At 38.6% G+C, this 23,904-nt stretch overlaps 1 protein-coding gene across 2 annotated transcripts in view; it reads right to left on the bottom strand.

Moving 5' to 3' along the window:
- LOC136880960 (ATPase family gene 2 protein homolog A) overlaps positions 1-23,904 on the bottom strand; it is a 112,475-nt gene that overhangs the window by 20,314 nt on the left and 68,257 nt on the right. For both annotated transcript variants that reach the window (XM_067153511.2, XM_067153512.2), the window contains exon 7: positions 20,211-20,420. In XM_067153511.2, coding sequence (XP_067009612.2) covers positions 20,211-20,420 — 210 coding nt within the window. The remainder of the gene's footprint in view (positions 1-20,210; positions 20,421-23,904) is intronic.

Consider the following 23,904-nt stretch of genomic DNA (forward strand, 5'->3'; position numbering starts at 1 on the left):
CCAGTGTCAGTTCCATTTCCTTAGGTATGTTGTGGTGTTGGCGCCAATGGTCATACAGTTGACATTCTGAGATGATATGCTTGACAGTGAGAGAGCAGTTACATTTACTGCAGGTGGGAGATTGTTTCTTTTTTAGGAGATAGTTGTGGGTGATCTTCGTATGTCCTATCCTTAGTCGGGAGATTAAGACTTGTTCATGTCTGGTAACGTTCATATTATTTTAATTTTTTGGAGGTTGCTAGTGGAATTTTTAAGCCAGTTCATTTTCCATTGTTCGTGTAGTTTGATTTTGATATAAGCGATGATATCAGAATGTGGCATGGCAATTTGACAGTCGTTGATTGGAAGACTAGCAGCCTCTTTTGCTGCTTGATCAGCTGATTCTTTGCCTGGTATTCCTCTGTGAGATGGTATCCACATAAAAATAACATATTTTCCTGCAATCTTGATCTTGGGGTACAGCATTTGAATTTCTTTAACAAGTAGGTGTGTTGTTGATGGATTTTGTATTGAAGTTAATGCACTTTTGGAATCAGAGAATATTATGAATGAGTTATTGTAGCTTGCTTTTGAAATATGAATCAATGCCTGTTTGAGACCATATAGTTCACTTGTAAAAACTGTGAAAAGATCTGATAATCTGTATAGCTTACTACAGTCTTTATATTTCATCGCACAACCATTTCTCTCATTGAATTTTGATCCATCAGTATAAATTGCACTATATGATGAGTATCTATTGCAAATTTAATGAAATAACTGTTGGGATTTTGCTGTGTCAGTTTGAGCTTTAAGATTGTTGTTCAATTCCAAATTGATTGGAGGCAAATGAGCTTTGCATGGAGGGGTATCTAGGGAGTTGTGAAGTAAAATGGGTGGAAGGCTGAGTTTTAGTTCTTTGAGAAGATTGTATATTCTGATGTTAAAGGGTTGGGGTTGAGATCCAGTTAGTTTTCCTTTATGTCGCTTTGAAAATATGAGAGATTTTAAGTGTTGGTTACTTGTGCCAGCTATCTTGAGTGCATATGTCAAACTACGCTGTTTACGTCTGATTTTAAGGGGTGGTTCGTTGGCTTCAATCTCTATACTAGTTATGGGGCTGGTTTGATGGGCTTCTAGGGCAATTCAAAGAGCTGAGGGTTGGATGGAATCAAGGAACTTGAGAGTAGATGGTCTGGCAGAACAATATACTATACTGCCATAGTACAGTTTGGCTCTGATTGTGGCTCTGTATGTGTTCATTAGGACATCTGCTCCCCAGTTTTTTTGCTGAGAGAATTTTCATGATATTAATTCTTCTTTGACACTCGTCTTCAAGATTTTTAAGGTATAGGGTCCAGGTGAGCTTGTTATTGAATAGAAGTCCTAGAATTTTAATAGTTTTAACTGATTCAATTTTATGGCCTTCCATATACAGTTCAGGGTTAGGGATGGTATGTTTATTTTTGGAGAAGAGAATCCATTTGGTTTCAGTTTTAGAAAATTTGAATCCTGTGGTTTTAGTCCAGTTTTGAATATTTACAGTTGTTTCTTGTAATAGAGTTGAGTCGTCGTAACGTTTTTCCCTAGGCAGAAGATTATCAAATCGTCAGCAAAAGAGCAACACTTAACTGGTGAATGGATGTTGGAGATTATACCATTAATTGCTACAAGAAACAGTGTTACACTGATAACTAATCCTTGTGGGACTCCATTGTTGATTACTACTTCTTTTGACAGCATTCCATTTACTCAAACTTCAATTTGATGCATTTGGAGAAAATTATAAACAAAATATAGCATATTTCAAGATACATTATGTGTCATTAATATGAGGGCCATCCAGAAAGTAGTACCTGTTAGCGCCGCATGAAGCACTGACGACTCGGATAGCCGCTGGGCAAGGTCAGACCGCGTCAGTGGCTTGTCTGCCTGCTCTGTGCGAGGTTGCGTGACGCTAGCATTGCCTGTGTTGTGTCTGTGATCGTTTAAAATGTTTAAACAAATTGAGAACCCCGCCAGTTGTGAAGTGAGGGCCGTGATTAAATTTCTTAATGCACGAAACGTTCGACCTTGTCATATTCGTCGCCAATTAACGGAGGTGTATGGAGACAATGTGATGGACGAGTCGTCTGTTTGGCGCTGGTGTCGCAACTTCAACCTGGGGAGGGGGAATACACACAACGAGGAGAGCATCTGTCATTACAGACCAACTGCTGAGCGCAGTAGGCGAATGCGTGAGGAACGATCGGCGCGTCAAAATTGATGAACTCTGTGAACATTTTCCTAGTGTGTCTCGAACAACTGTTCATGAAATTGTCAAAGACCATCTGCATTATTCAAAAAACTGTGCAAGGTGGGTCCCTCGCATGCTTACAGAGGAGCACAAAACCAAGCATATGGCTGCAGCACTGACGTTTCTGGGACGTTATTCTGATGAAGGAGACTTTTTCCTTACTCGCATCATTACTGGGGACGAAACATGGGTTTGTTATGCATCACCTGAGAGTAAACGAGTCAATGGAGTGGCATCATGCTCATTCACCAACCAAACCAAAAAAATTCAAGACAGTTCTGTCCACCAGGAAATTCATGGCAACCGTTTTCTGGGATCGCCGAGGTGTACTGCTCATTGATTTTATGTCCCGTGGAGACACAATTAATGCTAATGCGTATTGTGAAACATTGAAGAAATTACGGCGGGCAATACAAAATCGACGGCAAGGTCTATTGTCTACAGGCGTCATTCTCCTTCATGACAATGCCAGGCCTCATGCAGCTGCGATACCACAACTTTTGCAGCAATTCAAGTGGGAAACCTTCGACCATCCCCCGTATAGCACGGAGTTGGCCCCTTCGGATTTTCATCTCTTTATGAAGCTTAAAGACTTTCTGGTGGGAAAAAGATTTGACAGCCGTGACTACGTATCACAATGCGCTGGCGGCGGAGGAATATGACGCTGGAATACAAAAACTCGTCCCAAGTTAGGACAAATGCCTAAATTTGCTTGAAGATTATGTGGAGAAGTAGTGTAAAGTACGCTCTTTCCAATAAAAATGTGTATATTTGTTAATATTTACTCCCGTGTTTTTATTGCACAAACAGGTACCACTTTCTGGATGGCCTTCGTACTTTGATTACATAATCTTTCCATACCATGTCATATGCCTTATTAATATCTTAAATGACTGCTATTAGGTATTGATTATTGAGGAACGCTTCCTGTATTTCAGACTCCGGACTTATCAAAGTGGAGTGTGCTTTACGGAACCCGTTTTGCACATTACTGAAGAAATTTATGTGCTTGAGATACCAGCGTAATAGCATAATCTTTTGTTGATGGCTATTTTCTCCATGAGTTTACACATCGCATTAAATAAAGCAATAGTAGAACAGTAATTTTCTGCAATTGATTTGTTTTTCCCTGGTTTGGGTATTGGAACTACAATGGCATTTCGCCATTAATCAGGAAAAGTCTTAGAGCTCCATTATGTGGTTGAAAATGGCCAGAAGATAATTTATTGTATTTAGTGCAAGCTGTTTTAGAAATTCATAAGGCACCGTATCTGGGCCAGGACTAGATTCGCCACATTTGTCAAGTTCAATAATTATTTCCTGTAGTTGAAAAGCATCATTTAGATTATAGTTGGGGTCAGAGACGGCTTTCCTTAGATCAATGGATTCACTGGATTTCTTTGTATGGAGAAATTCAGGATCATAATTGTTGACACTAGAGATCTCAGCAAATGTATCAGCTAATTTATCTGTGATGTTTTGAGGTTTCTTTATGAAGGTTCCATCAACCGACTTTCTGAGGGAGGTAATGTAGAAGTGATTATATTTGCCATTTATTCTTTGAAGTTTATTTCATATTTCCTTTTGTGGTGTTTGGGAACTTAGCGAGGAGACAAATGATAGCCATGAATTCTTTTTGCTGAGTTTAATTTCTTTTCAAGCGATTGCTCTACATTTCTGAAATTGGGCTTAATTTTCAGGTGTGGGCTTTCTTTTGTAGAGGTAGAAAGCATGATTCTTATTCTTAATAACTTCCTTACAAGTGTCGTTCCACCAAGGTAGTGTTTTCTTAAAGGAATTTGAGATTACTTTTGTAACGCTGATGTCCTCAGATTTAACAAGAACTTCTGTGAAGTCTTGAACAATGGTATTTATGTGCTTAGAAGGGAAATCATTTGGAGGGGTTAAGTCATTTAAGTGATTACTGACTGTCTGCCTAAATTTTGTCCTATCTGCCTTATTTAAGTTCCATTTAGGGTTGTTAATAAATGAGGAGTAGACAGAAGAATTTTCATTATTAATTAGTATCGGAAGTGGTCACTGTTTCCTTGGAGTGTTGAATAAACAGACCAATTGAAAAGGGTTGCTATGTCCGGCTTGCAGGTACCGTGGGCTATGTCAAAGCAAGTTGGAGCGGTAGAGTTCATTAGAATTAAATCAAATTTATCAAGAATATTTTCTACCTTTTTTCCTCGTGCATCAGAACTGTGAATATCCCATAACGTGTTGTGGCTGTTGAAATCACCTACTAGGATGAATGGTTTAGGTAGTTGGTGGATAAGGTTTCACAGATCGTCACCTTCAAACAAATAACTGTTTGGAATATAAACATTGCAGATACATAGAGAAGGTGGTAGATGGACTGAAATTGCTACGGCTTCCAAATTAGTGTTAACAGTAATTTCTTTGGCATAGACATTGTTTTCGATATAAGTAGCTACTCCTCCACTCGCATGATTCACATTACAGTGAAACCTCGGAATGAGAGTAACTTGGTCTACGAGTGTTTTGCAAGATGAGCAAACATTTTAAGTAAATTGTAACTTGATAAGCGAGTGAGGTTCTGCAATACGAGCATCGCATGTGCCTACGTTTTCGCCTCCTCTGTTCGTTTGTGAATGGATGAACAAGATCATAGGTCCTGTAGTGAAGAAATAACTTTCAGAAAATAATCTGCCGCTCAAAGTCTTGTTGGTTATGGACAATGCTCCTGCTCATCCTCCAGGTCTTGAGGCCTTAAGGACGACTTACTGGACGAATTCAAGTTCATTAAGGTTAAGTTCCTTCCTCCCAACACTCCTCCACTACTCCAGCCTATGGATCAGTAAAAATCATTTCCCCATCGCGAACTGCCTGAAGATCATCGATAAAGCCTGGGATGGAGTCACCAAGAGAACTCTCAATTGCGCTTGAGGAAAGCTGTGGCCTAACTGTGTTCTTGGACGTGACTTTGAGGGGATTGTTGGTGACAATAAGCCGCCGATTGCCGATGAAATTTTGTCCTTAGAGAAGACTATGGGGCTGGAGGTGAATGACAAGGACATTCAAGGGCTGCTGGAAGAACAAAGCTAGAAACTGACCACCAACAAACTGATGGACCTGCATTGCGAACAACAGGAGAAGGTTATGGAGATCTCGTCCGGGGAAGAGGAGGTGGAAAAGTCAATGGAATCTCTCACTTCAAATGAGATTCGGGAGAAGTGCAAAATGTGGGAAATGGTACAAACTTTTGTAGAAATACACCACCCGAATAAGGCTGCAACAGTGCGAACGACCAATCAGTTCAATGACAATGCAATGTCACATTTTCGTGAAATCGTCAGAAAGAGGCAAAAGCAACCGTCATTGGACAGGTTCCGCGTTAAAGTTGCACGAAAAGAAAACAATTACAGTGAGCGAACAGATAGCAGTGATTCCGTTAGTGAATTCTTCTCATGTCATCTCTTGTCTCCCTCACACCAACAATGATTCTATTATAAGGAAAAGTGCACTTTAATTTGTTTTACGTTATATTTCGTTTTAGAAATGGTATGCGAATAAATATTTTTGTGTTGTGGACGAATCATCCATGTTTCAATTGTTTCTTATGGGAAAACTTGCTTTGATATACGAGCGCTTTGGATTACAAGCATGTTGTCGGAACGAATTATGCTCGCAATCCAAGGTTCCAATGTAGTTCTATTTTTGTGGAAGACACTGTAGAGTCTTAGACTGGCAGCAAAGTCATTTTGAAAGTTTGTTTCTTGGAGATAGATAACAGATGGTTGGTGTTTATTTATTAGGAGTTGTAGACATTCTAACTGTCATCGATAACTGTTAAGATTCCATTGGAGTAATGTTGTCATAATAATGATCAAAAGCAGAATGAGATTTATCTCCATTATTACACTGGGAAGGAATTGTCATCACTGGAATAGTCTGGCGTTACATAGATATGCGTTGGGTCTTCATTTTGACTGGCGGATTTCAGTAATTTTTTTTACTATTCAAGTGCTTTTGTTTTTTATGCTTTTATCGGTGTAGTAAGGATAGAGTTATTGTAGGGCTTTAACAAGAGCTTCTATGTCTTGTGTGTAGTTGGAAGCAATTGCTGATATGTCCTTGGCACCAACTGTATTTTTGAAGGAGGATTGGAGCTATAGGCAGCTGAGGGGGAATAGTGATGGGTCGGCTTCCAGAACTTGTTTTACTGGCAGGAGCATATAACTTATTGTTGATTTTTGCGTGTCTATCTTGGGTTTCTTGGAAGTGTGATTTGCCTTACGGTTTTTGATATATTCAGGAGAGTATTGCTATCAGGAGGATTTGCCCTACTAGCTAGTGAAATTGGCCTTCACTGTTGTAGGGGTGGAGTATGTTTCCATAGCTGCAGCAATTTCTCTCTCAATTTCAATTCCGGAGAAGGGAAGAGCATTACAGACTTGGCTAAGTGCTAAGTCAGGGTTGGTCAGTGAAGTGGCTTCTTGAATACCTTTTGGGAGGGCGCAAGAAGTACTGACGACAGTTTTGGGGTTTTCGATCTCTGACTTTTATGAATTCTTTTGGAGCTGAGGAAAGTGATTGGAAGAGGATTCATCTTTTGGAAGTGAAACATTATTAGGACAATCTTTGGCCAGATGTCCTTTCGTATGGCAAAGAAAACAAGTGGGTGAGTCAGATGATAAATAAATCCAGTAGTTAGTACCATCGTATTCAATATGGAGGGATTCGGGGAGTTAATCAAAGTCTTCATTTTGAATGAACATTTGTCTTTGAAAGCTTAAAATGTGGGAGAATCCTGCAATTGACAAGTCTGCTCTATTTGGGGTAACCCTAGACGTGATTTTCACACCTTTTAAAAATTTCTCTTTGATAACATAGTTTGGGATCACATAACAGATGTTGGATAATATAATACGCTTGTTTTTGGTTAGAAGGGGTTGTATTTCCAATCATACATTGTTTACTAAGATCTTACGGTTTGTTAATATCAGATCTTCAACAGTTTTCTTACTAGAGAGAAAGATGCATATCCTTCCATTCGATAAACGTGAAACAAACCAAATGTTGCTAGGGGTTGTAAGTTTCCCTATAGCTAGCACATAATCCTTGATACTGATCCCATCATGAGATTCGATTACAATAGCTTGTTCTTTGGAGGGGTACGACTGTATTGCAGTAGAATAGCTTAATCTTGAATTACGTTTGTTACTAGTTGTGACGGTTGTCATTTGGTTACCTGATGCACTGTTAGGAAGTGGAGGGTTATTTACGGTGGTGTTATTTGTTGACTTACTTAGTGTCTGTTGAAAAATATCATTGATTTCTTCATTCATTCATTGAATTTGATAGACGCCGAACTCTGTCAAGAGAGGTGGCCATTTTGAGTGGGTCAACAAAGAGTTTTAGGTTATCTGTATATTTTCACTTCTCACAAAGACCACGGATATAATGTCAGGTATCTTTCTTACAAGAATGTAGTATATTTACTTCTGATCACTCATATACTAATGTAATGATTACAAACCTCTACTATATAGCAAAACTTGAGCAAGAGAATTAGTCGCGAACAACATCAGTCACTGCCTTCTCGATAGTTAATACCAATATTGTTGGTCCGTTATTGGACATTATACATTTTTCAGCTACTCAATCCTGGTTGCCAGCATTTCACCCCTGTGTTAAGTTGGGCTCAAGAGTTGGTAAATAGCACACCTGAAATATTTCAGGTTCCCTATGGGAATCTACATCTATTTCATCTGATCGCCACGCAGGTATCAATTTTTGATAATGAGACAAAGTCTCTCATAGTGCATTTGCACTACCGGTGGCTCCAAGTAGCCTACGTGGTGGCCTCCACGGTATGCACTAGCCATGCGTCTTGGTGGGTGTGCTATTTACCAACTGATGAGCCCAACTTAGCACAGGGGTAAAAGGCTGGCAACCAGGAATGAAAGCTGGAAAATTTATATAGTCCAATAACGGACCAACAATACTGGTATAATATCCACACTACAGCTTACCCGTTTATTATTTTTCGAAATCTGGATACCGTGGTTCAAATCCTGGTCACTCCATGTGAGATTTGTGCTGGACAAAGCGGAAGTGGAACAGGTTTTTCTCCGGGTACTCCAGTTTTCCCTGTCATCTTTCATTCCAGCAACACTCTCCATTCTCATTTCTTAGCATCTATCAGTCATTAATAAATCACTTTGGGAGTGGCGACCCCATCGTACTAATAGCCTATATATTCATTACATCCCTGACCCGGTCAATGACTGGAAAACAGGTTGTAGGTTATTATTTTCATTTCTTCGAATCCAAGACGACCCCCATTTTTTCCTTCAAAAAATTTAAATCAGTCTTAGAAAGTACTTTGTAAAATCAGATGAATGCCTTTTTTATACAGTACGCATTTTAGACTATTTTTAGACGCTGCACATTGGCTTTAATTATGGCGTATTATACTGGGCTGCACAAGTACTCTTTATTTGAGCAGGTTTAATAACCTTTAACTTAAAACTGGCATCATAACATAGAAGAGAACCTGCTGAAAATTTACCGGCGATACCTGTCCCACGCGTCTCTACAATACGACGATCTATCAGGAAAATATTCTTGTTTACTATAAAACTGTTACTTTCACTTGCCGGCTTTGCCCAACTTCAGCGGCTAGCGATGTATAGGCCTAATCGCGGAAATTGAAGGTTAACGAACAAGTTAATTGAGCCACGGTATGGCAATTCCGCCCTTCCGTTTTTTCGTGCACATACTTCACAATTTCATCTATGACTTCTTTTTAAAGCATCCATAATATGGACCACTGAATGCATTTTTTGTACAGTAGGTACGCATTTTAAAGCTGTCTTTGTCTTCACGCTAACGCCGAATATTGGCTTTAGTTAGGGCTATGCCGTATTTCCTTGCGGCTGCACAATTATTCTACATTTCTGAGTGTTTAATAACCATCATCATAATATCAAGGAGAACTCGTCGAAAATTTGCCGGCAATACCCGTTCCAAGTATCTTTACAATACGACGATCCATCACGAAAATCACTAAGCGTCAGGTACAGTAGATTCACAATTAAGTATTTATTTATTTTCCACCTAGTCGACTAGGTGGAAAATAAATAAATACTTAATTGTGAATCTATTGAAGTGTGATAACGGACCATGAAGCTGATTTTATGTAAGGTTCAGTAGACGCGTTATAACTCTGCTGCTGGGTAGCCATGGCCTTTCTAAGAATTTGAAGGCTCGCATTTTTTGATGCCATTCTGCAGATTTGAGAAACGATTGTGTAGAGGCTAATAGAATGTCATTCTCTCTTCACTATTTCCAGAGATCCAGTGATGTTACACATAAGCACTGTGACAACCGGTCAACGCGGCTTGCAATATATAATAAAGAGAGAGTCGTTTATTGTCAATAAGTTTTGTGTGCGCATGCGGGTGAAAAGTAGCAGCGTGGTTACTACGGTAGTTGCCAGTGGTGTTCATTACTGTTAGGCCGCGAATGCTAGACGACCCTTGACTTTCACATGAGATTCTGAGGAAAAAATTGTCTTGGATTTGGAGAAATACGGGATCAGTCCAGAGGCTTCTGTGGCAAACATTTCAGTTTTTCCTTCAAACGGCGTCACCTAACCTTATATGTATCATGAAAACATATTTCAAACGCATGTAGAGAAATGATAACCTCGCTAAATCTTACATGGGAATAGCCTTTCCGAACTTTAAGTAGGCGTGAGAAAATATAAACTATCCTGTGAAATCAGTAATGTAATAATAATAATAATAATAATAATAATAATAATAATAATAATAATAATAATAATAATAATAATAATAATAATAATAATAATACTTTATTAACGGTAATACCATTTTACATACCAGTAGAGAAGAATAAACAAAACAAAACACACTAAAAAGAAAGTTTAATGGAGTATAAGTAGAAAAATATGTACAGATATATACACAGGTTATATTACAAGTAATCACAGGAAAGTAATAGTCGATTCTAGAGATTATGTAAGTGATTTCTCAATTTTGACAATGAGCAGTTAAATATATCAATATCCAGTTTGTTTAGAGATCTTGACATTCGTTCAATTGGCCCATTGAATGCGTAGTTAGTTCTATGCCAATTTGTAGACAATGTATTCTTGAACCTTGTGCGTCTGTCTGGTACATGTACGTTAATTTTTGCAAGGAGTTGTGGACAATTCACCAAGGAATGAAGCAATTTAAAAATGAAGAGTGTATCCAATAATTCACGGCGTTGTGACAGGCTATACATATTTAAGGACTGTTGTAAGGATGTATAATCAACATTATCATATAAGAATCCTGCTCTAAATGAATATAAACGTGGAAATTTATGATGTACTGAATCTAATCTATGGATAGAGGTCTGATGAGAAGGGTTTCAAACAGGTGTACAGTATTCTAGTATAGGGCGTACCATAGACACATACAGCAATCGATAGGTAGCTAAGTTTGAAAATTCTCTAGAATATCTAGTAATGCAACCCAATCTTTGAAATGCTTTCTTACAAATATTTTCAATATGTTCATTAAACGACAGGTTATAACTGAGTAAAACACCAAGGTCATTAACTTATGAAACAGGAGTTAGAATGTTGTTATTACTAAATTTGTACTGAAATGATATTTTCTTCTTGTTTTTAAAAAACGATATTATTTTACATTTCTCATGATTAAGTTTCAACCCATTTTGAATGCAATACTTTTCCAGATGATGTAAATCTTCTTGAAGTTTTAAACAATCAAGTGGACAATTAATTTGCATAAAATTTTTTTGCATCGTCAGCAAACAAAAGCAATTCAGAATTCTTAAGTATATTTTTAATGTCATTTATGTAGAGAGTAAAAAGTAAGGGCACACAGTGAGACCCTTGAGGAACTCCACTGGTAACAATAATAGGTGCAGAAAAATGATTCCTTATTTTAACAATCTGCAGGCGATTTTTAAGATACGATTCAAACCATGAGAGGAGAGGCCCATTAATTCCATAGCCTGTTAGTTTTTGCAGCAAGATATCATGGTCGACAGTGTCAAAAGCTTTTGAGAAGTCTGTATAAATGCAGTCCACTTGGGAGTGGTTCTCTATTGCATCCAAGAGGAACTGACAGAATAAAAGAAGATTGCTACAGGTTGACCGTCCAGAAAAGAATCCATATTGCTCATAAATTATGATGTTTCTAAAGAGAGGTGTGATTTTGTCAAGAATTACTGAGTCAAAAATTTTGGAAATATGAGAAGAAATTAATACTGATCTATATTGTTTTATGTCAGTTTTATCACCATTTTTGAAAACTGGACTAACAAATCCTTTCTTCCATTCCAGTGGAAAAACGCCTTGGTTTAATGATAAGTTGAACAGATAAAAGAGTGCTTCATGTAAAAAATAAATGAGCAGTTCTTGAGCAGGTATGCTGAAACACCATCAGGTCCGACAGTTTTCTTTAATTCCAGAGATATCAGTTTGTTGTAAATTTCTGCCTTACTAATGTTTATAACTGATAGATTGACAGAGAAAGGATAATCATATGACATACTACTATTCTGATAAGAAGAATAAACGGATGAAAAGTGGTTAGCAAAAAGACTGACAATATTTTCTCCAGTATCTGCTGTAACTTCATTAAGATGCATTGTTGAAGGAATATTATTACATGACCTTTTAGAACTTAGATATTGCCAGAATTTCTGTGGATTGGAAGTAATACTTCGTTCACAGTTGGAGACATACATTGTATAGCAAGATTTAGATTCAGACTTGCATTCATTTCTTAATTTCGAGAAATGCTGATAATCACTATTGAGACCTGATATTTTGTATCGCTTGTGTGCTTTCTTCTTTTCAATAATCAGGGACTTCAATTTATGATTAAACCACTTTGGGAATTTGGGAGTCTTAAAATTCCGTATAGGGATGTAAATTTCCATGCCATAATGTAGTACTGAATAGAGGATTTCTACTGCTTTATCCATTGATACATTTCAAAACATCTCCTCCCAGCTGAACTGTGACAGATAATAATTTAGTCCATTATAGTCACCATTTAAAAAGTCAAAATAAAAACTATCAGCAGGCAAGGAATTGTATAGCTCATTTATAGGTAAAGAAATCTCTAATGTTGGGTGGTGTCTATCGAGGGGGACAATGCTTTCATTACTAGATTTTACTTCAATGGAACTGGAGTTACTGAAAACCAAATCAAGAAAGTGATTCAGAAACTTTGGGATAGCATTAAACTGATTTAAACAGAGATAAGAAAAAGTGTCTATAACTAAACTGGACTGCATAGTGTGGTTACAATGAGCAATAAATGGTTGTCAAGACTTGACATAATTTTTTCAACAGCACTGCAAAGTTCGAAATATTTTTGGACAGGAGACTTGGGTGGAATGTATACAGCACCAATGATTAATTTTGTGGTGTTAAAATTCAGGGACACAAACAACTGTTCAACTGTGTTAATGCACGGTATCAGAGTAGGTTTAAACCTCTTGTTAATACAGATCATTACCCCCCATGGGATGCTTTCGTTCCCGTTAAAGAAGACCTATCACATCTGAAAATTGAATATGTTTCGAGTCCAAATTCCACATCACTAATTTCATCATTTAAGTTTGTTTCGGTTAATACCATGAAGTCATAGTCAGCTAAACGTGAAGAAATTTTAAGTTCAGTTAGTGAGCTTCGAAGTCCATTTACATTTTGATAGTATCCTCTAAAGTGTTCAACTAACCTTGGTGCTTTCTTAGTATCTTGGATGTCATTTTCCACAATAGGCCTACTAGTAGATATTTTTGTTTCTACAGGTTCATTGATTTTAGTGATCTGATAAGAATCTAACCTAGTCTGTGTACCTTGCACATTAACACTATTCCCGAACACAGTTTTAAAAGAACCTAACCTATATAGATTACCATGAGTTTTAAGAGAACCTAACCTATATAACCTACCATGAGTATTAATACCATTCCTCGACTCTAGCATGACAGACCGACCTATATCGGTCACTGTATCTAGTTTTTTAGAGGAATGGGATCAGGTACACATTCCACATCCTGAATTGAATTAGCAAACTCTATTATACTATTTACAACATACCTTTTTCCCAACCTATTTAGGGGCAGACCATGCCAGGTATAAAATCTTCTACCCAAATTACTTATACCTACATATTTTACATTCTTGAAGTGCCTACATATTTTCAAAAGTACTTCATTAACCTTGTTTACCTCCTTGTTAACACAAGACCATGTCGGAAGATCATGTCTGTGAGGAACAGAAAATACCACAGCATTGGTGTGATGTAACTCCTGTAGTCTCGATCTGAGGGAAGAGATCATTCCTCTTGCATTATTTCTTCCCACGTCGTTAGTCCCTGCTAGATAAACTGCAACCCCCGTAGCTCCTAGATTTTCACAGTATTTTCGACTTTCAGAGGTTATGTCATTAAAATTTGCACCATTGCTTAATCACAGCAGAAACATCATGCTTACTGTTTCTAATTAGTTCTGTAGCCATATCTGCCATATCTTGAAGTGTATCATGTTCTTACTTAATTTCAAAATATAACATTAATATTAGGAGATCGTTTACTTCAGCCTTTATTTTTAATGAGGTAACAACTGCTATCGGCCACGTTATTTACGCATTTATTACGAAAACGCATTATCCTCTTTCATTTCAAAATTCCTTTAGAGAACAGCAGTTGACAACTTCAACATCACCTTCGAATGTCGACGAGAGCTCGCAAATGTACATAATGAAAAAACTATACCATACTGAAGATTATCGATTGCATTTTGTGGCAAACATTTCAGTTTTCTTATTCAAACAGCGTCACCTAACCTAACTTAACCATACTATATTTATCGTGAATACATACGTATTTCTAGCGCCAGTAGAGAAATACCCTTCTCGCTATAAATTTACATGATAATAGCTTTTCTGAAATTTAACAAACGCAAGAAAATATAAACTAACCTCTGAAATCAATGATACATGCTGCCATATCTCGAGGTGTATTCCATCCTTACTTCATTGCAGTATTTAGCATCAAAATTAAGCGATCCTTTCTTCATCCTTTATTTTTAACGAGTTAACAACTGTTATCGGACATGTTATTTACGCATTTATTACGCAAAAAAGTTCTCTTTCATTTTGAATTTTCTTTGCGGAACAGCAGTTGACGGTTATTACTAATCGACTCCGACATCACCTATGAATGTCAACGAGAGAACTCGCTAGTGGACATGGTGAGGGAACGATACTGAAGGTGAACGATCGCATGCAACATAACTGCTGGGGTGCATGAATATGGGTAACGGAAAAACTCCCTCGTAATAACGGATGCGGCAATGATAGGCCTCTCGCTGTAACCAGGGAGAAACAAAAACTGTCCATATAACGGGGTTCTCGCTATAGCAGAGTGTTCAGTCTACAAGCCTCTGCCATAATCCTCGCTCAGTTCTCTTACCTTTAAATCGTTAGAAACAGAGTTTAACCATCGTCCTCTTGGTTCTCTTACCCTCCAACTAACTAACTAAGCAACCTTCACATGCCAAGATAAATAAGTTTGTGTAGTTAGAGCAATCAATTTTGTTCATAAAGACTTTGGTTTATTAATTTGATATGAATCACCCAAAACTTGGGCTAGGTTTGGAGAATACTTTAATAATAAGCATTAACGTATGCACTGTATTACATTCATATTCCAAGATGTGATTGAAGCATTTAATGAAAGCATCATAGATTAACATTTCAAGTTTTATCACTAGAATTACAGACATGGAAAAAATTAAAAGTTCAAACAAATTCAACTTACATTAAAATGATCTGCACAGCAATAAATATTTGTTTGTGGTAGTTTGCTATGTATTAGTGCACACTGAAACTATACACCATTCATATCTTTTCTGCTTCACTGTCTGCACAGGATTCATTTTAAGACCAAAAAATAACACTCAGATTATTACACAATGTACAGAAATTGAACTTAACTTTACCAGACACTAACATTAAGGAGAAGTACGTGAACTGTATCCTGTTTCTCAAAGCGCACTATGTGTTACAAAGGGCACTAGGAAAGTTTTGCAATGTGAGTGAACGCTTTAGACTTTCTCAAAATAATTTCCACTACACTCAATACACTTCTCCATACGTCGAAACCAGTCACTCAACCAACTCTGCCACTACATTTTCACACTCTTGATCCCATGCTGCCAGAAGCTCCTCGTCGGATGCAAAACGCTCCCCTTTCAGCTCATCTTCACTTCTGGGAAGAGTGCGAAGTCACATGGGGCCAGATCAGCACTGTATGGAGGGTGATCAAGCACAGTCAACCCTGATCTGGCAAGAAAATCCATTGTTACATTAGCACAGTGTGCTGGAGTATTGTCGTCATGCAAGAGCCAAGTGTTGAGCCGTGACCTTGGACGGAGCTGCTTGAGAGCCTGGATGACCTGAGGCAGACAAGTCTCACTGCACCACTTCGCAGTAACTATACTTTGTGTTTCTAGCACAATCCGAGTCAGGATGCCCTGTTTAGTGAAGAATGCTACAATCATCCTTTTCCTCACTGACCTTGACTTTCGCACAGTCACAGGAGTACCCTCATCTTCAAACAGCCACACCTTGTTCTGGGATTTTGTTGGGACATCGTAATAATAAAGCCAAGTTTTGTCACCTGTAACGATACTACTGACGTTACGCGAAGTCCGATTTTCAAACCGTTTTAGCATTTCTCGGCACCATTTCACTTGATGTGCTGTTTGTTCCTCTGAAAGTGAATGGGGCACCCAAAGGGAACAAACCTTTCTAACGAGGAGATGGTCGTGTAGAACTGAATGAATAGCTGGTGCAGGGATGTGGAGGGTCTCTTCTACTTGCTGATATGTCAAGCGCCTCTCTTGCCGCAACATTTTTCTCACAGCTTCAATGTTTTCCTCAGTCACTGATTCAGACGGTCGCCCAGAAAGAGGATCGTCTTCAACCCCAAAATTTCCCCCCTGGAACTCTTTGTTCCAGCGGAAAATTGTTGTCTAATGTGGACAGTCTTTCCCCAGCACAAGAGTCATTTCCGCGTGTGACTGCAGAGCTGCACGACAAGCCATACACCATATTGTCAGAGAGTGTGAAATGCGGGCATACACAGGCAGCAAAGTGGATTTTATGATGGCAACTCCAGAAGCAATATAGTGGATCAATGATCTTGACATTCAGTTGTAAGGAGTCTTTTCTTGTTCATTGTTTTCTTGTATGTAAATATGTATATAATTTATTTCTGTAGTCAACTTGGTTGTATGGGCCATACGCTAAATAAATAACTGGTCAACAGTTAATCCACGAGCAAAACTGTAGCGGATGATAGCGCAATATTCACCATTAGACCACACTGACATCTTAACTTGCTTTCAATCCCACTGCTTGGTAACAACTGGTGTGAAGGTCGCGCCTTGCTGTCTTCTAGACCGGTTTTCACCCCCCTTTTCATCCCTCACCATAACAGGGGTGTCCAGCCAACCGTTTTTGCATGTGGATAAACTTTCCTAGTGCCCTTTGTATTTCGTCTGCTAATGCAGTCAACCTGGATGATGTCAGACCAATGAGATCGCGTACTTGCATCACGACATTTTCGTACTCTAATTTGGATTTTTATCATGTTTGGAGTTATCATTTCTACATTCTGGCCATATTTTTGAATTCCGTATGAAATTCTGAATCAGATTAGCACATTTTAAATTAAAATACTGGACCATGCATGTTGGCTCGTTTAGAGAGCTGGGTGTTTCACCTCTGCTGAACACTCACTCCATAGTAAACATACCAACAATCGGCTTAAAAGAGACTCTGTTCTTGTACTTATAGGCTATTAATAAGTGTGTGGGTTCAAGCCACGTGGAGCAAGATGCTGGTTGCTTCCCCAGCATGATACTACAATTGTTCTGAGAGTGTCACACTATTGCAATGAACTGGGATATAACAAAACGGATGCTTATTAATAAAAATGAAGAGATTCAGTTGGCTGGACAACTAAACAAACTCCGATGTCTAATTTATTCTTAAATATCCAGCTGTTGTTTATAATTAATTGACACTGATTTTATCACGATCAGGTACATTGAACATTTGGGACAAATGTACGCAAAGAAGATTACACTCTTTACTCAAGACGGTTACTATTCCGATGATCTGCAAGTTATTATGAACAGGATGCATTTTAGCTTTGGACTTTTTTAGAATATAAAAAGAACAGCACTATTAAGTTTATAAATTTTACGTGTATAAGACACTATCAATTCTCAATACACATAGTGTGTAATGTGGCATCTTTTTATATTATAACTGTAGCATGTTAATATGAGGTCTTTAATGTGCAACGTAATTCTCATTGTAAACCCTGTATGTTTCAGACATTTGACCTTAACAAGGGGTGAAACATATCCCTAAGAAGTTTATATAGTATTATGTAGATAGCACGTGGTTTGTATTGAATCACTATCACTATCAGCCATATTCAATCGTTTTTACGATGTGGCCTCTTTAAGTCCGAAACAAGGTAGGTTTTCATGAGGTCTCTCCATCTGGGACGGTCTTGAGCGATGTTCTGCCAATTGATCCCAGTAATCTTCCGGATGTCTTTATCCCATCTGTCCGGTGGTCTTCCCCTTGGTCTGAGATGATCTTTCGGACACCACTCAAGCACAAGCTTTGTCCACCTACCATCAGTTCTCCGAGCAACATGGCCTGCCCACTGCCATTTTAGGGTAAATACCCTTTCTAAAATGTCACTGACCTTTGTGACTGACCTGATGTAATCTGCTCTCTTTCTGTCTTTCTTCGTCAAGCCTAGCATGAACCGTTCCATAGCTCTTGGGGTTGTTCTGAGATTTTGCTTAATAAACTCGCTCAATGTCCAGGTTTCACAACCGTAAGTCAGTACGGGGAGAACACTCTGGTCAAAGACTATCTTCTTTAGGTGGGGTGGCATGTTGGATTTGAAGATTGAAGAATTTCTTCTGTAGGCTTGCCATCCTAGTTTGATACGTCGGAAGATTTCCAGTCTTAAGTCCCCTTTCATGTTTACAAGTTGCCCAAGATAGACAAATTCATTGACCTGTTGTAATGTGGTGTTTCTCACATGCAGCTTTCCTGCTGGGGCCCATTTGTTAAGCATTACTTTGGTTTTAGAAAGGTTCATGGATAGTCCCACTTTTTGACAGGCTGAGACAAGATCATGTATTAGAGTTTGTATTGAATAAGTGGTGATAATAAAATAAATGATTTTTGTGATAATTTTGCTTATCACCACACATTTCCGTCAATTGGCGATGGATTTCAATCGGTTCAGTACCTTTTGCGTTAAAAACCCGAATAACTGCCCGCACTTGCACTTGGCGGTAACATCTAACGGGAGCGCCATTCTCAACGGCTGCCAAGCCAAGACCGAGTGCCTCAGCGCGGCGTGCGCATGTTTATATGCGCGCGGGAAACACTCTTCACAACATTGTGACCAACAGCCACACAAACAGAGTTTTATATTTATAAAAAAATAGGCCTTGTTTTTGGGATTACCCTCGTAGTTGTGAAATATGGGCCGTGAACCACATCATTGCATTCAAGTGGTGGTGATGATTCAGTCATCCACGCAATGGAGGAAAACCTATATAATATTGTTAGGAAAAAACCAAAACAAAAGTAGGGTACTTGCAATCATGGAGTATTTCTGTCCAGGACTCTCTTCATCTCTACAATGTGTACAAGAAGATAATTAAGTAGGCTTATTTATGGATCATTGTCAATTCCAGGAATACTAACTGAGGAATGGTATATATTCTTAGGGTGGATATAGATATTCCATGAATAGAATTACCCCACCTGACCCTACATGCTAGAAAAATGGACTGTCAAAGGAAAAGTGTAAAAAGTTATGAGAAAGAGCCGCAAAAAAAAGGACCGACCAGATTCGTGACATTACCAAGTTTCCATGGAAAAATTATTTCTTGGAAAGTGGATTGTCAGAAATAGTTCCAACTCAACAAAGCCCTCAGGTCACGATAAAAGGTACAGGATGTTAAGCACAGGATGTTAAGTTTGAGGAAGGTTACAAACAAACCAAGAATGTTAATATATTACATAACAGTATAGCTTATTTCTCACGCAGCAGCAGCTTTTCAATGTAGTTTTTCTTGAAGCATCCTTCCCACTGTGATGGCATTTTCGTCTTCTGAACCATACGTGATTCCAGTGCAGATGTACTTAATTTAGGTCTCGCTTCTTTCTCAATCTTTCTGTCAACTGTCAGTGCACTTAACACAGCAAATACAACATTATTGAAGGATTTATAGTGGAAAAGAGCAGTGCCTGTGCTCCTTCATTCACAAAGAATTTTACAACACTTATGGGTAGCAAAAGGAAATCACGAACGAATAAGTATCGTTGCCAACTCACAAGGATTGAAACGAGGACAATTTAGGAAAAATGTTCAATTCTTCGTAGCCTTTTTCCTTCTTTTCTTTTTTTCCATAGAAAATTATTATTCCCTGATAATATCAGCTTTTCCATAATAATTTCCCCTTTGACCATAATTCCGTAATTGTGAGGTGAAATCTTTAATAGTTGGCACCTCTGTGATGGGAAATGTTGAACCTGTAATGAATTCAACAAGCAAATGGTTTTTACCAAAGGGTATGAGACATTACAATGAACTGTAAGAAAACCCTTTACAAGGCCTATTTTGTGCCAAGACGTGGACAGTAACCTCTAGGAAGGCGAGCAGAACCCACGCAGAAGGCATGAGTTCCTCACAAGTGTGGAACATAACACACTGGAAGATATAATAGGAAGAAAATGCTTGTGAAAAGCATGAATGATTATCAAGTGGTAGGAGGTGGTCACTATGTCTCTCACCTTAATGGACAAGAAGTTCAACTTGCTTTCGGAGGCCAGAGCTTTGGCGATCATGGTTTTGGAACAGCCGGGTGGGCCGAACATGAGCACTCCTCTGGGAGGGGTGATGCCCAGGCGAGTGAAGGCCTCGGGATGTTTGAGAGGCCACTCCACAGCTTGCTGCAGTTTTAGCTTAAGGTCGTGCTGGCCTCCAATGTCACTCCATTTCACCTGCAACAACAAGCAGTCCTGTTGCTTGTAATGTATGATGATACCTAAAAGAGTACACTCCTTCCTCTTTCTGTCTCTAACCATCAAGAAATAGGTAACACACATCCAAGTGACAAACGTAACAGGACAAGTTCAGCTGCTGTTTCTTCCTATTGAGAAGGGAATATGCTTTTAAATGACTTCTGTCAGATGTGTTAAAAATCTCTTAAGCTACTATCAGAAAGACTAAATTCCGAGAAAGTTTTTTTGAGTACGCCAAGCTGTTAACAATGGTTTCAACTGTTAAAAAAATACCCATCTTATTCTCTTCTGATTAATGTAGTGGTAAGAGTTGAACTTCTCCTTAAAACAACTACAGTCCCCAGCTTCATGAAATACCATATAATCCCGAATACCACCCGCACATTTTCTTTTTTTCTTTTTTTTTCTCCAAAATATTTGCTCTAAATCTTGGGTGTGGGCCATATTCAAGCCGTTCACTCTCGTAAATATTCACTACGTTTACATGGAATATTGAAATAGATTTCAAAATGGCTACTCTGCTCAATATACAACATATAAATGGGCATTCAGGTCTTATTGTGTTTTGGTTGCGTTCTAGAAAACAAGATTGATTTTTTCCCAATACGGTTACAGTGGCATGTAAACGCGAAATGTCAGGTAATGAAATACAGTAAATCAAAGAATATGGGTAAATATGCAGTAAATATGAAAGCCACTGCTGCGGATGCTTGATCATCATTTGTTTCAAAAGAGTTGCTGGCATGCTAGGTGCGCGAATAGCTGATCTTGCGGGATATCGTAATTTGCGAGAGTCGAGAATGTTGGTGACGGAAGTCTACCTTGTTCACATTCGAGTTCTGTATCTGTCCTGTGAAAGTGCTGTCTCAAAAGTAAGTGATGGATTCAAAACGGCGTCTGCGGTCATTTACTGTGCTAGAGAAACTTGAAGATGTAAGCGAAGCTGAAATATATGGAAATGGTGCCGTTGACAGAAAGTACGATACTGATGAATGGTGTATTCATGATTAGCGGAAGAAGAAGGAAAAACTTCTAAAAAGTAATGGCAGCGTTCCGCGGGCAGAGTGCAGTGTTTCCGGAAATTGAAGAATGACTCCACAAATTTGTGATAGAAAAACGTGAGTTAGGATATGGTGTTTCTAGAGAAATGTGTCAGTTGAGATCTCAAAAGAACTCAAAACACGGAGTTTTACTGCAAGCTGCAGATGGATCTGAAACTTTTGTCGCACCAAGGGATTGTGCATTCGGAGATGTACGTCTATTTCACGTCTCCCTGGGGTGTATGAAGAAAATTTAACGGCCTTTCAGCGTCACATTATTTGAGGAAGCAAAATTGGGAATGCTGACCAGACACAAATAACTTCACTGACTCCTATTCACACTGATTATGATGTTACACTATGCTTGGCAATCCATAGCTTAGGCTTACAAGACGTGTACTAAAGTTCGTTAGCATGTGCTTTCTATCATCCTCACCCCCCCGACACTTACTTCAAGGTTAATGGTAGCAGATGGGAAATCTGGCAACTTATTCTAAGAGATTCTTAGAACCTAGGCCTAAATCGCCCCTGCATTCCGACTGGTTGTCACGGCAACGGGCGTAGTTTCTGGCTGTTTCGCAAGTACCGCATGGCCAAGCCAGTATTGAGTTTATTTTCCTGCTTCAATCCTCTTCATGCTGTAGGCAATGAAGAAAAGAAACACAGGTTTAAAGTTGCAGAAATGAAAAAATGAAATGGTGTATGGCTTTTAGTGCCGGGAGCATCCTAGGACAAGTTCGGCTCACCAGATGCAGGTCTTTTGATTTGACGCCCTTAGGGGACCTGCGCATCGTGATAAGGATGAAATGATGATGAAGACATTACAAACACCCAGCCCCCATGCCAGCGAAATTAACCAATTATGGTTAAAATTCCTGACCCTGCCGGGATTTGAACCCGGGACCCCTGTAACCAAAGGCCAGCATGCTAACCATTTAGCCATAGAGCCGGACTGCAGAAATGAGTGCATGGAAAAGTACCTGGGGTATTTCGTGGGAGTCATAAAGGCGCAGTAGCAACACAAACACATATAAACGTAAACAGTTTCTTTCCCTGCGAGAATTTTATTTCATGTCTCCTCATGCTTGTGCTACGTTCTAATAAAGCGATGTAATAATTACGAGTGACACAATAATACAATGTTTAGCTCGTATATAGGTAAAAATAACTTTCAATTTTATGCCAACACATGGTATTGCAACACGTCTGTGTGCCTCCCACCAACACCCAGTTGGTTATCAACATTCGTTCAACTTCGTAGACGATCGGGATCTTTTGGCCGGCTGTTTGGCGCGTATCAGCTAGCATTTACATATTCCTAGACCAGCATTTTAACGGGCATCAAAATTTAAATGATACTTCAGAAATTAAAAGTCCAATAATCGAGAAAATTCCAGAACTACTCTCTCTTTTCAATATAAATAATAATAATTTTACGAGAATCGTTAATTATACAACTGTTAATAATACAACAACTACTACTCTACTGCCCTCTCATGCGACACCCCCTCCACGAATACCCGACCCGCCTAAGGAATCGGTCACCCCTCCTCCTCACATGACTCACTCCCCGCCTCTACGTATACATACAATACTAGAAGCAGCAATAAGGTTACTCGCCAGTTTGATTCGCGCAGCCAACGTTAGCGAACACCTCACACTAGTCCCAAGGGTAAGCCTCCTTCTTCTTCTTTTTTTTTTCATTATAACATAACTTTATTTTTCCTCCCTTTTCTTTCTTTCCAGATTTCTAACTCCAATTGTGCCATAATCTGCTCCATCCATCTCTGGTTTGCTGGAACTCTCCCTACTTTCAAGTTATAGTTACTTTTTAACGAGTCCACATTGGTGTCCTACATTGTATAAGATTAATTCTACTGCTAGCGTGTAAATACGGACTAGTTCAACTTGTATTTCCTTCTGGCATTGTGTTGGCTCTCCTACAGTATTCCTAACTACTGAAGTTCACGTCATTTCAACCTTAGTTTCGTCGCCATGCGCCTTTTAACTGACTCAGTTTGACTCGTACTATTCAATAAACTCTATTTCAACTTTTGTTTTGCTCAATTTAAGAACTCCATAGTCAATAATTAATCCACGCTTCACGCATTGACATATATTTTAAGATCCACTATATCTATATCTTTTTACTTTAACAACCTCATGTTTGTTTTAACTTTATAGACTACCATCGTTCAAAGTATTCCTCTACAAATACTTGCTGTTAATCTGTACATACTGTTATAATTTCAAGTCTAATGTTATCATTTTACTTTTTATTATGGCATTGTCACTCTTTTAACAATTTTTATCATTCAGCTCAGGGCCCTGACCTAATCTTTATAAATTAAGGCTGATGATGTTCGCTATGTCGAACGAAACATGTTCCTTTATTTAAGACACCTCATGATTATTTTATAATT

Source organism: Anabrus simplex, chromosome 9, assembly GCF_040414725.1.
Source record: "Anabrus simplex isolate iqAnaSimp1 chromosome 9, ASM4041472v1, whole genome shotgun sequence".
NCBI classification, from domain to species: domain Eukaryota; kingdom Metazoa; phylum Arthropoda; class Insecta; order Orthoptera; family Tettigoniidae; genus Anabrus; species Anabrus simplex.